The sequence below is a fragment of the Phyllostomus discolor genome, chromosome X, assembly GCF_004126475.2.
Source record: "Phyllostomus discolor isolate MPI-MPIP mPhyDis1 chromosome X, mPhyDis1.pri.v3, whole genome shotgun sequence".
In the NCBI taxonomy this organism is placed as follows: Eukaryota; Metazoa; Chordata; class Mammalia; order Chiroptera; family Phyllostomidae; genus Phyllostomus; species Phyllostomus discolor.
This window is the reverse complement of record NC_050198.1, coordinates 20991668-21009577: the sequence shown is the minus strand read 5'-3', so window position 1 is coordinate 21009577 and position 17910 is coordinate 20991668. Positions and strand designations below refer to the sequence as shown.

The 17910-nt window shown below is 37.5% G+C and overlaps 1 protein-coding gene across 1 annotated transcript in view; it reads right to left on the bottom strand.

Moving 5' to 3' along the window:
- CFAP47 (cilia and flagella associated protein 47) overlaps positions 1 to 17910 on the bottom strand; it is a 342408-nt gene that overhangs the window by 117243 nt on the left and 207255 nt on the right. The window contains exons 46-48 of the mRNA XM_028523447.1: positions 5616 to 5812; positions 4519 to 4662; positions 3744 to 3917 (exon numbers count right to left, since the gene is read on the bottom strand). Of these exons, the coding sequence (XP_028379248.1) occupies positions 3744 to 3917; positions 4519 to 4662; positions 5616 to 5812 (515 nt within the window). The remainder of the gene's footprint in view (positions 1 to 3743; positions 3918 to 4518; positions 4663 to 5615; positions 5813 to 17910) is intronic.

Below are 17910 nucleotides of genomic sequence, written 5' to 3'. Positions count from 1 at the left end.
GATGAAATATGAGACAAATTCACATGGACTACTGAGTCCAGTGGAGGAAAAGGGACAGCATGCCTTTTCTCTCAAGGGGAGCAAAAATGTCAGCCCTGGCTCCAGTGAGCTTTTATTGTCTTACTGGGCACATTACAAGAAGATCCTCATTAACTATGCACAGGCTTGCTTTAAGTGGTTACCTTATACAGAAAACAAAGGAGAGGATCTGGTAATCACATCACAGAAGAGGGATATTTGCAAATGAAAAGGCAAAAGTAGTTGAACCTGTCACACTCATCCTTGGAAGGATTGGCATGGTTTTTAGGAAGTTGCTTTGCAGTAAATGTCCTCAATTCAGGGTGAGGGAGTTTTAGTAAAAAGCAAGACTCATAGTGGCCTAGGTACATTGCAGGCCTGATTCCCCATGGGAAAACCTATCCGTGGGCCTGGGTCCTGTGCATCTCTGAGTGGGACCTGGGCCCACGCCACACAGAGTGGTCTCCCACAATAAAGGTTTGTTTAAAGTCTTTGTCTACCTAGCCAACTGTGGGCCCCTTCAGCCTCTAGTGACTGCTTATTTTCCTGTGTATGGGTCATACTTTCCTGTTTGTTTCCTTTTGTTTTGCCTCATCAATTTTACTGTTTTTGTTGAAAAATGTATATTATATATGCTAGTATAAGCCATTTTTGAAATCAGATCAGTACTTCTCCATGTTTTGTTCTTTGTTGGTTTAGTGACTGTTCTGAACTAAATCTGCATTCACAGGAGTGTGTGCCCACTGACATCCCTGCTTAATTAGCTTAGTAGCCAGGAATAATTTGTCACAGATTTCTTTAAATGCCTTGAAACAATAAATCATCAAAGTGTGTTGTGGCACGCTTTGACCACTTGGGTAATTATTTATAACTCTGCCTTATTCTTCATTTCCAGCTCACACAGTGCCTCTGTGTGAGACAGAACTCAAAAAACTGGCATCCTGTCAGATATTTCCTGGGCAAGTGCACAACTCTGCACATGCATGTGGCCTGAACGTTCCCCAGGGACATCTCATTCCCCAGATCTTCCCTTCAAGTTTTTGGCCAAATTCTTGTTGGTCATAACTGTTACTGTAGCCTCAGGCAACTGCAATGTCAAGCAATAACTGTTGAACAGTTTTGGCAAATGCCCTGAGGATAGAAATATAAAAATATTAGGAAGACCTGGGGCACATGAACAGTATTATTTATACTTTAATGAAATAAAATTGAATTAATTTAATGGGTATTTTCCTTAATTACAGAAAGGGCTGTACTAAAAATGTACCCTCTATAAGTAAAATAACCAGATTCTTCAGTTTTATTTGTGGGTTAAAGTGATAGAAATATAGACTTTAATTATCATTGTTTGTGAGCATAATTTTGCTATGAATAGAATTCAACTACTTTTAATTAGATACAGTTAATATAGCATAATTATTACTTTTAAAAATTTACATTTTAAACAGTGCATTCATTCTGAAGAACAGAGTATTCAAAACTTATAGACATCATCTCCACCATAACAGTAAAATAAAATAACCAATGTTATGAAATTACGCAGTTTTCTTTAATCTGTTTTCATCAAACTCTTAAGACAGGATTCCTTGCTTACCAGTAAATTCTGAAAGGTGAAAAGTAGTAGAAAAATAATTTTTTTCCTTATTTTTAAATAGTAAATCTAAGTAGTCATGATTTTTCCTTCCTTCCTTCCTTCCTTCCTTCCTTCCTTCCTTCCTTCCTTCCTTCCTTCCTTCCTTCCAAATGCCACATATTAATTACATGTGTATCTGTTCATTAAATAAAACTTCCTTTAAAACTATTATGTGCTTGACACTATGGATTTATGCTAGTTATAAAACTATGGATAAGAGAGGCATGCCCTTTTCCCACAGTTTATAATCTGGTGGAGAATAACAAACAGGCAATAGCAATATGAGGCATGTATGATGGTGAAACAGGTACAAAAATGCTGTGGAAGCACATGAATGGTATTTACTCCACGTTTATGGGAATAGGGAAGGATTTTTGAAAAAGTGTCATCTAGAGCTTGTCCTAGAAAATGAAAAGGAGTTAGACAAACACAAGGACATGGAAGATAGGGAGTTGGACTGAGATTTCCAGATGGTAGCAAAAGGAAATGTTCACACACAAAGGCCTAAGTGTTGCTGGAGCCAAAAGTGGTAAGACATGAAGCTGAGCAGATAAGCTTTTAAAGGACAGTAAAAGCCACTTTGAGGAGTATGTACTGCATCCTGAAGGGAAGAGGTGACATGGAAGAGTTTTAGCAGAGGAATGACAAAAAGAGATTTGTGTTCATAATATTGATTCCATCTGCAACCCAGCAAGGAAGGAAGAAGAAAACCAAAGCACATATTTTCCAAGATCATTAAAAAAAGCAGAGAGTATGGTTGGATTACAGACTGGTACAACCACTATGGAAAACAGTATGGAATTTTCTCAGAAAACTAAAAATGGATCTGCCTTTTGACCCAGCAATTCCACTGCTAGGATTATATCCTAAGAACCCTGAACCACCAATCCAAAAGAACCTATGCACCCCAATGTTCATAGCAGCACAATTTACAATAGCCAAGTACTGGAAGCAACCTAGATGCCCATCAGTAAATGAGTGGATCAAAAAACTGTGGTACATTTACACAATGGAATACCATGCAGCAGAAAGAAAAAGAAGCTCATACCCTTTGTAACAGCATGGATGGAACCAGAAAGCATTATGCTAAGCGAAATAAGCCAGGTGGTGAAAGACAAATACCATATGATCTCACCTTTAACAGGAACCTAATCAACAAAATAAAGAAACAAGCAAAATATAACCAAAGACACTGAAATTGAGAGCAGGCTGACAGTGACCAGAGGGGAGAGGAGAGGGAATTTCAGGAGAAGAGAGCAAGGGTTTGAAGGAACTAGTATAAAGGACACATAGACAATAACAACGGGGGCGGGGGGGGGAAGATGAAAGGGAGGTGGGGAGGGCTGGGGGGGTAGGATGGGATGGGGGTAAAGGGCAGAAAACTGTACTTGAACAACAATTAAAATAAAGAAATAAAAAATAAAAAAAAATAAATAATACATATATGGAAAAAAGCAGAAGGTAAATCCTGAGAACTTCCAAACTTTGGCAGTATCCTCTAAAACTGAATTCAGATGTCTGTGATGGATAAATATTTGAAACTTCTTTCAAGGATTCTATTGAGCACACAATAATTTGTAGATCAATATGGGAGTGGGGAGTGGAACATTTATTTTGTGATTGGCTGAAACAAATCTAGCAAGGAGAGCTAAGTTGAAAACTCCATAAAAATAAACATGCAAATAATTATGCATTTCTTCACATGAAGAAATGTGAATATTATTCACACTAGTAAAAAGACAGAATACATTTTTGGAATTTTGTGTTTATAGGTTTCACATTAAAATTACAAAACATGTTTAAAATTCTTTTGAAAATAACTTGTATTATTTAGTACAATTTCTACAAGTGAAAATACACGTGACTCAAGTAGATTTTAATATGTCTTATGATTATATACTAATACTTAGAAATGAAACTTGTTCAGAACTAATTCAGCTTTATAATTGCAATGAAACTTAATACCTGTTAGACTAATAAAAAGTAGAATTCTAAACATTCCTTATGTGTCATTGTTTCACCTAGTTAAATATAAGTAAATGATTTAAATTTTCATATAACTCAAAATACTCCCACTAAAAAAAAATCTTACCTTGTATATTACCATGTCCTTTTCATAATTAGGCACCATTATGGTTCTATTTTCTTGGACCCCCACATTACAGTTTGCAACGATGCGTTCCAAGGCCACGGGTCTTTTGCCAATCCCTTTCAAGGCAAAGATATGCTCCATACCATCTATTTTATTTTCTACAGTAAGTGTGCCCTGTGACAAATAAACCAAATTTCAGCTCCTTAGGAGTCACAGTTGAATGCCATACAACCTCTACTGTCCTATTAATCTTGAATCTGAGTAATGAAATGAGCATTCACAGAGTTGTCAGCCATTTACTCTTCTAGTTTATGTACAGTACCTCAGCTGAAAGACTAAGATGACTTTCCTGTGAAAGTCTCATTATTTCTCTTTACTTTTTCTAAATACAGAGTTTAGATAGGCATTCTGTTACATGGCAAGTACATGAGTGTTTACATCCTTGTCAAATAAATATGTCTTCAGAAACTAATTTCTGAAATACTAACTTCCTTAATGAATAAAAACAATAGGAGCAATGATTTTATTTTTTACACAGTTTATATAAAAATAATCTAGATATAAGTAATGGCAGCCAATGGCATTGCAATTTCAGAATGTTTAGCTCTCAAACTAAAACATTTATTAGAGTTTCAAGCAGAGTGAACACAAATGATCAAATTCATGAATATATAACTTATCTGAAAAAAGATGTACCATAAATTATATAGGTTAATGTAATACATTGTTTTATTGACAAACTAACACTAGGTAAATAGTATCAATGAGTTCATACCATAAACTCACGTTCCAAAACAGGTTTGAATGTGAGAGGGTACTCTAAAGTTTCTCCTGGTTTAACAGATACTTCAGGAGGTCCATCAAATGTTTCTCCTTCTATAGTCACACGATATTTGCATTCCTTCTTGGTTTTATTAGTCTAAAAAGCATGAGAAAAGTAGATAAATATCAGAGATATTTATGAAGTTGAATTACATATTAATTCTTGGTATTTTTCATAAAATCATATATTGTATTTTTGAGTCTATCTCTTAAGAATCTCCATTTGAAAGTCATATTTGTTAAGAACAACTATCAAAAATGTGAATGAGGCACAAGAATGACTATATGCTTGTTCAGTGTCATACAGGAGCCTTGCCTAACAGGTTGATCCATGGATTATTGATATCTAAAGAAATATTCCCTTGTTGGACTTATTAGGGGTTTAAATGATAAAATGGTCTTGGGGGTTACACATTTTACTCCTAGTAATTGGCCACAAAAAAGTGTTCTAACTGTAGATTGCTTGCATAGCAAAGGTTACATTACATATGTCATCAGAGCAAGGTTTTGTGCTTTGAGCAGACTTCTGTTATATCTTTAATAATTAAACAAATAAAAGACAATTTATCAGTCAAAAATTTAAAATTCCTTATAATTATATTACCTTCTTTTATGCTATATGATCACTTTGAGTGATAGATAGCCAAGCTACAGCCAATCATTGTTCTTAGTGCCCATAAACTCATCTTAATAGCATCAAGATAACAAATGAATTTGGAGCAGAGTGATCGGAGAGTCCATTAGTCTGCTTTGTGGAGCCAGGAGGCATAGTTTTTGAGTGGGAATTTGATGATAGGTTAAGGAAGTTAAAGTTAATTTTTTTACACAAAGAGATCCCCTTAATTTTATTACACAAAGTGATTAATCAGGTGAGTAACACAATGACATTTATATTCAGGAATAAAACTCTGACTTCAATGTAGAGAAATAAATAGGAACTGATAATGCATTTAGAAATCAATAACAGTTCAAGATGAGAGTTTGGAACACTTTAATTGAGATGGTGGTAGTGAGAATGAAGAAAAATACAAAAAAAATGTTCGTACTTACTATTGGAATTTTCTGGGTAAGGGCTTGAAATGTGGGTGTTTCAAATTTAATTCCAGCGGCTGGATACTCATCAGCCACCACACCTTCAACATAATACAGACGTACATCATAGTTTGACACCAACAAAATTTGGCAAGGGTAGCGTCCAGGAGGTGCAGGAGTAAATCGTAAGGAAATTACAAAAGATCCATCTGGAACTATGAAAATAATTTAAAAATAGTTGAATTATTTTAAATGGCATACATCCTAAAATCATTTGGGGTAAAGCAATGTTTAATATTACTGCATTTAATTGTATAATCTAGAAGAGACTGGTTTATGACAAGTTAACACACTACCCTTAAATCTTCATGGCATAACAAGCAACTTTATTTGTCAATGACAAATAGGTCATTCATAGGTCAGAGGAGAGTCTGCTCTATCAAGTCATTCAGGGACCCATGCTGTGAAAGATATATCATCAGAAATACCTCTCCTCCTTCCCTGACAGGTCAGGTGAAGAGGAGTGGTTGTGAGTGTGTTCATGGACTGACTTTTCAATGCTCAGCCCCAAAGTATCACAAATTACATTTAGTTTGCCAGAACTAGTCATATGGCTCTATCTAACTGAATGGGAGCTAAGAAATAAGACAGATATTTGGAATATTTGGTAAGCATTATTGTTTTCCAGATTTCTGGACTTATGGGTGCTCTGTCCCATATCAAAATAATTTGCAACTTGACCAACAGATAGAAAAAATTTTTTCTTAGTTAATAATCTAAGGAAGCACAAAGAACTATGTCTAATTAACACTTCTCATATCACCTTGTTATGCCATTTACCTTAAGTTAATTGGTAATATCATTTCTTTTTTTTATTATTTTTTATTTTTATTTATTTTTATTTTTTTATTTTTTTTATTTATTTTATTTTATTTTTTTAGGTAATATCATTTCTTATGATGGGTATGCTATCTATGTTGGCCCTTTCCTTCCAAGCAATACTACTTTTTCTCAGAAGATCAGCATTGCCTTATTCTCCATAAAATGAGAAAGTCATTATAAAAACCTCTCAACTCTAAAGTAGGATGCAGTATAAGAATATAACAGAAATTTCAACTAATACCAAAGTAATTAAGTAGTACATGAAAAAACAAATGATAAAAAATATTTAGAAGCCTAATTCTGCAAAGTTCTCTCAAACCAAGAAAATGAACCAAGCTTATCAACCAATGGACCAGACAGATATTATTGTTACAGAACAACAAGGGGGGCCCGGGACAATATACTATTACCCGAAAGAAAACCCCAGGTCCATTATGTCCGCCACCTATAGGAAAGATGTCTCTCAATGCCAGAGATTCGTGAAAAGGAAAGGACATTTTATTTAATGGTATACAGACTTAAAGTAGTGACCTAATGTCTTCATCAAAATCCCAAAGTCCCTTAAAACACCCACAAACAGACACAGTCCTTCCTTTCCCCTTTGCCCAGTCCAGAATACCGTATCTCAGGAAAGGAAATAGAAGTCCATGGCTCAGGCAGTACCTGGTTCTTCCCAGTAACCTGTGCTAGGCTGGTAAGCCTCCCTCAGTTCCCGGCACCATCAGCTGTGTTGCTGGGATCTCTGCTAAAGCTGGGTGGTGGTTCCTTCTTCTAAAGCTGCGGGGGTCCCCACTCTGGCAAAGGCACACGGTCCTCTCTCCACTGCTCCAGCCACATGGTCCTCTGTCCCAGAGCCACGGGAGTTCCCACTCAGTCAAAACCACATGGTTCTCTCCACTCAGGGCCACGGGCGGGTGGGGGGGGGCGCATGTTACCACTCTGCCAAAGCTGAGTGGCAGTTCTCTGCTAAAGCTGCATGGGATTCTCTCTCGCAGGTCTGGGGAAGTCCCCACTCTGCTATCCCCACTCTGCTAAAGATGCGTGGTTCTCTCTAATGACTGCTGCGCCTGGGTTTAAATCCCTGCGCCAGTCTCCCTCTACAGCCCCATTTCCAACTCCTCCTACAATTGGCCTCACATGCCAGAACTCATATCCTTCTAGCTTTACTGTACTGCCATCATGAGTATGGGCAGGTGTGGGCCCATGTCACAGAGCCAATCATCTCCAAGCTCCCATGCAGGCGCTGTAACTCAGGGGACCTGCCCCCCAGTTACGTCTCGGTGGGGAAGTTACTTCCATTCCCCTGGTTCAGAGCATGGCCGCAGCTATTTAACATATCTTTGTAACGAGTCAAAGGTTATAGATGTGTTAAATGACCATGCCAGAGTTAGCTGCAAGGCTGTTGCTATGCGAAACAGCTCTCAATGGCCCTGCTCCATGTGTCCCTTCCCCCAACCCACACCTTTCGGGGGGGTGGGGTGAGGACATCTTAATATTTCCTGAACACCTTGAGATCTGGACCCCATTTCAAATGCCTATGTGGGGTCCCCCCTCTTGGCTGCACCCTGTAACATTATGGCATTAATTGGTAATAATTTCAATTGACCTGCATTTAATAACACAAATATTAAAAATGGCAAATTTGTTTCCAAGCACACTGAAGTTTGTACACCAAGAAAATCAGCCCCTCTTGCAAGAACAATAACTGCTTTCAATAATTTTTCAAATAAATTGAAGATCTGTATGTGTGCTATAAGTTACATGTGATGTACTATATATTATAAAATATATTAATTATGTATTATATGGCATGTATTGCATGCTGTATATTGCTGTATGTCATGTATTGTATTTACATACTGTATATTCAAACACAATGTTAACGGATCATATTGGAAATCTATGTTACATCTAACCAAATTCCAAGATTCTCAGCTGGTCTAAGGAGGAGACAAAGTCTGTCAGAGTGTTATTTTTATCACATCCTTTTCAAGAACAAATCAAACTTTAGGGGACTTCTGGCCAAGATGGAGGCATAGGTGGATGCACCTTACCTCCACGCACAACCAAAATAGGGACAACAACAATTTAGAAACAGAATAACATCCAGAAATGACAGAAAATTGATCTGAATGGAAGTCAGACAACCAAGAAGTTGAATTAGATCCATACATCCAGACCAGTAGGAGAGGCAGAGACAAGCAGCCAGGCACAGGTCAAGGCTTGGAGAGCAGAGAGTGGTGGGACCGAGTGCATAAGGCATCCTGGGCACACAAGACCGCAGCAGGTGGACCCTGAGTGCGCAGGCGGCAGCTGGCAGACCCCGGTCCAGGGGTGGCAACCGGCAGCCAGCAGGCCCAGTGAGGTGGTGATTGTAAAGCAAGGCAGTGCGCACAACCCAGGATCAAAGCACTGGGAAATAGAGCCTCGGGACACTGATTAAGGTCACCTGTGGGAGTTGAGGCCCATGGAAAGACACCCAGCCTCACAGGGGAGATCCTTGGAGGGTCCCACGGCATGCAGAAGCCCACCCACATGGGGAATTAGCACCAGAGGGGCCCAGTTTGCTTCAGGGAACCAGCAGAAGGGACTGAGGTCCCACAGAGAATGGGGCAACCGCCACTGTTGCCTCTCCACCCCGCCCCCACATACAACGTCACAACCCAGCGACTGGGGTGCCCAGCCCTGGTGAACACCTAAGGCTCTGACCCTTACTGTAACAGACTAGACCAGACCAAAAAAAAAAAAAAAAAAAGAGAGAGAGAGAGAGAAAGAGAAAGAGAGATGGCTCAAACAGAAGAACAAATCAAAGCCCCAGAACCCATCCTTTTAAGTGACCGAGAGATAGCCAACCTATCAGATGCACAGTTCAAAACACTGGCGATCAGGATGCTCACAGAATTGGTTGATTTTGGTCACAGATTAGATGAACAAATGCAGGCTACAATAAGAAAAATGAAGAAAAATGCACAGGGAACCAATAGTGATGGGAAGGAAACAAGGACTCAAAACAATAGCATGGACCAGAAGGAAAAAAGAAACAACCAAACAGGAAAGAATGGAGAAATAAGAATTCAAAAAAAATGAGGAGAAGCTTAGGAACCTCCAGGACATCTTTAAACATTCCAACATCCGAATTATAGGGGTACCAGAAGGAGAAGAGGAAGAGCCAGAAATTGCAAACTTATTTGAACAAATAATAAAGGAGAACTTCCCCATTCTGGCAAAGGAAATAGACTTCCAGGAAGTGCAGGAAGCTCAGAGAGTCCCAAAGAAGTTGGACCCAAGAAGGAACACACTAAGGCACATCATCATTACATTAGCCAAGGTAAAAATGAAGGAGAGAATCCTAGAAGCAGCAAGAGATAAGGGGACAGTCACCTACAAAGGAGTTCCCATCAGATTGTCAGCTGATTTCTCAAAAGAGACCTTACAGGCAAGAAAGGGCTAGAAAGAAGTATTCGAAGTCATGAAAGGCAAGGACCTATATCCCAGATTGCTCTATCCAGCAAAGCTTTCATTTAGAATGGAAGGGCAGATAAAGTGCTTCTCAGATAAGGTCAAGTTAAAGGAGTTCATCATCACCAAGCCCTTATTTTATGAAATGTTAAAGGGACTTATCTAAGAAAAGAAGATTAAAAAACCATGTATAGTAAAAGGACAGCAAACTCACAATTATTAACAACCACACCTAAAACAAAACCAAAAGAAACTAAGCAAACAAATAGAACAGGAGCAGAACCACAGAAATGGAGATCACATGGAGGGTTAGCAACAGGGGAGTGGGAGGAGGAGAGAATAGGAAAAGGCACAGAGGATAAGTAGCATAGATTGTAGGCAGAAAATAGACAGGAGGAGGGCAAGAATAGTATGGGAAATGTAGAAGCTAAAGAACTTATGACACATTGACATGAACTAAAAGGGGGGAATGTGGGTGGGAGAGGGTGTACAGATTGGAGGGGAGTGAAGGGGGAAATGGGACAACTGTAATAGCATAATCAATAAAATATATTTTAAAAAAATTTAGAGTAAGATTTCCTCTTGTCCAAAGGGCTCTAGGCACACTTTATCATAAGTTATTCACTGATTACTTCCCTTCTGAAAGAAGTGTTTTTGTTGTGGCAATATCATTAGAATAAACCTGGTGAGATAATGATTTGACAAAAATAAAATAACAGTATTTTATTAACAGAAATAATGAAACCCCATTTTTGTCTTGCATGAAGAGACAAATGAAAATTCTTAGATTAAGTAATTTAAAGAAAATTAAAGTGCTTAGTATAGGAAATTTAAGCAATTCAACAATAATTATTTTCAGCAAAAATAAAGAATAAAGAATATCTATTTAATAGTAAACAATAATTGAAATGCACAAGTTCAAGTGTAAAGCATCTGTTAAAAGCTTTGTGTTACACACTGTTCTTTTTCCTAAACATATTCCTTTCTTAATGATATTGAGTCAAAAGTGAAAGCCAAGGTCATTCTTTTTTTTTTTTATTTACCAATTGTATTTTATTTCTGTACTTTTCCTTGATATTTCAAACATTTTACCTTGGTGCATTTAGATGCAATGAGTTTTTGGTATGTAAAATTTGTTGACAGGAGATTCTTAAGTGCACATTTTCCAACTCATGAAACGTTCATGAATAAAGACCCTAAGGAATGCACTGTGCCAGCCCCTCTCCCTTACAAGTCCAAAACCAAATCCACTATAATGTGGGCTACGGATGAAAGATGGTTCTGTTTATGGAGATATATTGGTAAAAACAGTATTTGTTTCTTTTTCTTTTTTTAAAGTTTTTTTTTTAAGATTTTATTTATTTATTTTTTAGAGAGGGAAGGGAGGGAGAAAGAGAGAGAGAGAGAAACATCAATGTGTGGTTGCTGGGGACCATGGCCTGCAACCCAGGCATGTGCCCTGACTGGGAATCGAACCTGCGACACTTTGGTTCGCAGCCCGAGCTCAATCCACTGAGCTATGCCAGCCAGGGCTGTTTCTTTTTCTTAAACATATGAAATAAGTTCATTGATTCATTTCAGAAACATAAGCAGGAATACAATCATATAGTACTAACAAGAAGTTGCTTCTAGATGAAGGTGTGCATCAGCTAGTATCCACATTTCCATAGATGTAAAATAGTAGAGGTGAAAATTATCTTGATTTGTAGAAATGTGGAAATTTTACTGGCCATATTGTGCCACCATACTATTACTCTCTAAGGAGTATGTTTTCTCAAAGTCCTTTCCAATTCTTCACTGTAACAGATGCTATCTGCGTCCTGCCATGTCCTCTTTCATTTAAATCTTCCCTGTAGGTCAATAGTGTAATGGAAAACTGTGACATTCTTCTTGAGGGCTTACTGTGGTCACAGGAGGCAGCTCACATGTATCAGGCCAGAAGTGACAATGCCTACAACTGCAGTCCTCAACAAATTATGTAACATATGGGTGAAAAAATTACCCACCTTCTTTGTCTTTTGGTTAGAGTAACTCTGGGGTGAATTCTCCACTAACTCCTAGAGATCCCCAGTGAAATTGAAACCAAATAGCTCATATTAGCAATGGTTCAGTTACACTCTCTGAATTGGCTGCATCTTTTTGCTATCTCTTACTTTCTCACACTCCCCACCTATGGTTCCTGGGATCACTTCTGAAACTACCGATCTTGAGACCTGGCCTTAGGGTCTGGGGTTCCCCAACCTGACACATACCTGTACATACAGGAAAGGGAGCTTCCTGTCCTGGGCTCTGAATCTTCTCTGACATTGTCTCTCTACTTGTGCAAGGAGTACATAAGCCCAAGCAGACAGGCCTACATGGAACCGAGCCCAAGCCATATTCCAAGTTCATGGGATACTGTAATCCCCAACTCAGAGTGCTTTGATCCCATCTCCAGTGCTTGCACAGGACTTTTCCCAATGTCAGCCCTCCCACTGTGAGACTCCCAGGATTGAAGTTACTCCCAGTAACTAAGAGGTGGCTATTAAGGGGAAGATATGAGCCAATAGTAGTTATACAAGCTGAGGTACCCACACATTTATTTGTACAAGAGCCTTTACAGCACGTGTCAGAGTTGAAAAAAGGAAGAAAACAGAATTAGCAGCAGGCCAGGGTCCTGGTAGTTTGTGTTGTCACATTCTAGTGCAAAACTCTGAGGCGGCCAAGAATTCTAAATTCAAACTTGGCTCTTTCAGGTTTGTGTAAGGTAATATTTGTCGATGTGAAGTAATAGAATATATTCTATTTAACACTTTGTTAGTTTGATTTATTACTTTTAAAATTTAGACATATGGTATGTAGGCTTTCATATATACTTTTGACCTGGGCATTACAAATATTAAAGATATTCTGGACCTGTCTCTTCCATCCCTAGTCTCCTCAGATGTGCTCACCTGGGGCCTTTTCTTTATAGGTGATCCTGGTAACTGTGACAGTTGTAAGTATTCAATCATTAAAGATAACCAGATACAGTGGTACATCAGTACTCATTGTTAATTCATTCCAGAACTCATGACAAATTCATTCCAGAACTCGTGACAAGTGGCAAAACTGATGAGTACTGAACAATGAAACATTTTGTCTTGAGGGGTGGCAGTGTTGACTCATACAAGTTCTAGCAAGTGTGATGAGTCCTGAGCAAGCACCTAGTGCTGAAACATTTTTTCTCATCAAAATGTGACAATTACAGGGTTTGACGAGTTCTGAAGCTGATAAGTACCAAGGTATGACTGTATATCTAAAGTTATCAGATTACAGTTACTGAGGAAAATAAAGGAACATCAGAGAGAATCTCTCTAATAAAAGAATACTTAATTTTACATAACATTGGCTAGAAGAAGTCATTGTGATCTACAGTTTTTGGAACAACTCTTAAAAACATGCTATACTCAGATCCTACAATAGGTCATGATTGTAACAATAAAAATCAATACTACCATTTTCGTCAGCTATCCCTGCATAACAAACCATACCAAAACCTATTGTTTAAAGAAAGAGCAATTTATTTGCTCATGATTCTATGGTCTCACCCCATCTCAGAAAGCTTATCTGCTTCATGTGGTATTGGGTGGACTCACTCATGAATTGGGATGTCATCTAGAAAGTCTGTCCATAAACTCTCTAAACTTCTATGAGATGAGCCTACTATTTTCATATACAGAAGAATTACTGGTAGCAAAAGAAGGGGGGCTCTAATATACAAATGGTTATCAAATATCTGCTTCCTGCACATTCCTTAATAATCCATTGGCCAAAGCAGGTCACACAGCCCAAACCAGTGTCAGCAAAGGAGGGAAGACTACATAAAACATGCATACAGGCAGACAGAATCCACTTGAGCTTTTACTGAAACAATCTCCCTCTTTACTACAAAGGAAGATACATGTATAAGACAGTAAGGTGAAAGAAGCAATCAACTGAGAATTTAACATTCTGTTTTCCAGTTTTAGTTCCTCTCCTGAGCCCTGTGACCTTGGGCAAAGAACTCAGACATTTTTAGAGAGAAAGGAAGGGAAGGAGAAAGAGAGGGAGAGAAATATCCATGTGAAAGAGAAACATGGATCAGTTGCCTCTCATACATGTCCCAATCCGCAAACCAGGATTGTGCCCTGGACTAGGAATGGACTAGGTGACCTTTAGCTCTGTGGGATAATGCCCAACCAACTGAGCCACACCATTCAGAACTAGACTTTTCTTTTTTCCACAACTCAATTTCTTAATCTGCAAAAATCAAAGAGTGAGATTTAATCAGTAGCTTTCAAGCATTTTACTTTTTGGTTTAGAGGTCCTGTGTATGAACGATACCTAAGACAGAATCTCAACATATGAAACTAATTAACATAGAGTTGATCTGGTTGAAGTAGGATGAGAAGCTGGAAGCTCCAATTCACATCCACAACCCCTGTGTAGCCAAACCAAAGTACTTTAAAAGAATGCTAGGGATTTATAGAATATAATTTGATGAATTTATCTTAGGTTTCTTTGTGCATCAGAAATGTAGAAGAGACTAAATATATACAGTGAATTGATCATTAACTTCTATAGTTAATTATTTAAGTATATTACTGGCAAACAATGGTTAGAAGCTCTTAATTCAGAAGATGAGGTATCAAGAGAGTGAACAGCTATATTTATATGAGTTCATTTATACAAATGAATTTATAATAAATATTTATTTGTTCCAAATTCATGTATGAGTAATTGTACTTTCGGAGAATTTATTAGCCTATTTGCTAATCCTACTTTCCATCTGCTACTGCCAAGTTTTAGACTAGATTTTTTTTCTGTTCTACAAGTAAAAATACAAACACATACCAGTTGGAATTTTACCCATTTCAGTCCCTTTATTTTGTTCTTATTAGCACATCTGCCTCACAAATACTCTGGTAAAGAGAGTGACAGATTCATTGCGTACTCACTGCTCATTACTTTCTTCATGTAGTATCAAAAACACGAAGTGTGTCATAGATTTCATATTTATTTATTTATTTTTTAACATTTTGGGAAGACATAGATTTCAGATTTTAAAAAAGTATTCACATCAGCATGGATGGGACTGGAGAGTATTATGCTAAGTGAAATAAGCCAGGCGGTGAAAGACGAATACCATGTGATCTCACCTATAAGTGGAACCTAATCAACAAAACAAACAAGCAAGCAAAATAGAGCCAGAGACATGGAAATAAGAAACAAACTGACAGTGACCAGAGGGGAAGGGGGAGGGGGATAACAAGGGAAAGAAAGGGAAGGGTTGTCAAGGAACATGGATAAAGGACCCATGGACAAAGCCAAAGGCTGTGGGAGGAGGACTGAATGTGGGAGGTGGGGGGTAGGTAGAGCAAGGGAGAGTATTGGCGGAAATGGGGACCACTGTAATTGAACAACAATAAAAAAAGGAACAGTAAAAAAATTCAGCAATTATAAATATTAGTGTGTGTTTGATTTATTTTGTAAAATTTTTTACTAGTAAAAGTGTAGCATAACATCATTTACTCAAGAAAACCATTTTCTGAAATGGTTTAGCTGCTTATATTGTCAAATTTATTATACTACTCAATAAAATAACAGTAATGTAAAATGATAAAGACCCATACTAACTATGGACAAGTTCCCTTTTTGAAATATTGGTTAAAATGGGCTTTATCACTTCAAAAGAAGCTGAACTACTTTGCTTTTCCAGCACCAGGAAGATCTAAAATAATATACTACTTAAGGGTGAAAAGAGAGGAAAAGATTGGAAAAGGGATAAAGAAAAAAACACGGTAGGAGGATAAAAATAAAAGAGGGAAGTAGGAATCGAGGAAGGAAAAAGAGAGCTTGGGAGCTGTTAAAAGAGAATGACATGTGACCTTTTTTCTCTGACCACGTCCAAATGGCTCAGACCACTGCATTTCTCACCCCATGATGTTTCTAATTATCTGCAAGCAGAAAAGACTGCTCTGTGGTACCCTGTCAGGTTTTGCTGAAAGGTAATTCCTGTATATCCTCACAGGTCCCCAAAAGCACAGGAGAAAGGCCACAGAAAGGTACCAAAGTACTAAACTGAGCAAAGGGCAAGAATTGTGCACTGTTTTTCCCAGCATAGCCAAGTTAAACTTAAAAGATACAGGAAAACCTAACCTTATTGTGTTGATCAGGTCTAGTAGGGCCTTACTAATCACATTCTGTCTGCTAGATCTCTCAATTATTGAGAGATGTATAATAAAATCTCCCACTCTAATGGTGGGTATGTTCATTTTTCCTTCCATATTTGCCAATTTTGTGTTATAATACTTTTTAAAATTATACGGTCAGGTAAAAGAAAGTTTGAAATTTTCCTGTACATTGGATTCTTTCTTTTTGGATTACATAATACATTTATTTGCCTTAAAGTCTATTTATTCAAACATCAATATATTTATGTCAGCTATTTTTGGATTTGTAAATACTTATTGTAGGTTTTTTGATATCTTACCAGGTAATTTTGTAAGCAGTAAAAAAAGCAAAACTGCATTTCACTTTTCATTGTGAAAATTATCACCTTTTATAGTTTAGTTGGTTTATATTTAACTTGAGTAATGATATATTTGTGTTTAATATCTCTTTACTATATCCTTTTTTTAGTTATTCTCTGGTTTTTTAATTCTATTTGGCTCATCGAGTTTTCCTTATTTCCTTTTATGCATTTTACTGGTTTAGAAATTATAAATTCTTTTTCTATATTTTTTGGTTTGCCCAAATTTTCAGCATTCATACTTTACATAAAGTATCTTAAAATAGTTCAGAACTGGTCTCTCCAAATATGAGAATCTTACATGCCTATAATGGCAATAACCCACTCCTTATAAAATTAATATTACTGTCTTGTGTTTGAATTTTCTTTGTTTTTAAACTTCTTGAATGATTTGTTATTATTATTTCCATAGCCAATGTTGGTTGAAATTTATGCACATTTACCCTTATTTTATTAATGGCTGCTCTCATCCCAATTCTTTCTTCCAAATTCAATTTCCCTCACCCATAAGTAGATCCTCCATTTATTTTATTTGGCAAATATCTGTGAATTTTAAATCATCTCAATTTCACTGTTGAATTCAAAATATTTTTATTTCAACTTTACTCTTGAGTGATAGTTTACTGGGATTTAAAATTCTACAATGACAGTTACTTTGCCTCAGCACTATGCCTTAAGTATCATTCTTGTTCCTTTGAAAATGTCTTTTTCTCTTATTCTTCACAATCTCTTGTCTTTGTCATTCTATTGTTATACTATTACCCATTTAGGTGTCACTCTTTTATCTTCTGGCATTATCTTCTGGGATGTCAAGGAACATGTATAAAGGACACAAGGGTAAAGCCAAAACGGGGTGGGATCCAGGGTGGGAGGTGGGGATGGGTGGGGTGGGGGGAAGTAGAGGGGGGAAAATGGAGACAACTGTACTTGAACAACAATTAAAAATTTTTTTTAAAAAACTGCTTCTGCCCTCTCGCTTGCTCCTATAAATAGCAGAGGGTTATCTTTCCTAGGTGGTCACCCATACAGAGTCCCTCCCATCCCCTTTAACTTAGCAATGACTGCTTAGATCTAAATGTGAAGGTAGCTCAATGCACATACCTGTGGGTCGATTTCCTATATGAAAAATGTATCCATTCATTAGGCAGGATATTTTCTGACATCCACTAGCAGTTTTCAAATAATGTAGGGGAAAATTTACATTTTAGAAAATTTCATTAACTTTCTGTTAATGAATTAAACTCTATTCCCACCAACAATAACATGCACCACAAAAACCTGGGACTCTTCCCATCTCTGCCACCAGCACCAGATCCCACACAATCTTGAGAGAAAGATGTTCCTCCACATTTCTCCTTCCAGTTGTAGTCACTTGAAGTCCAGGGGGGTTGTCTTTTCAAGAGGGATGCAAACAAACAAGTAGTAATAACGGGCCACCTT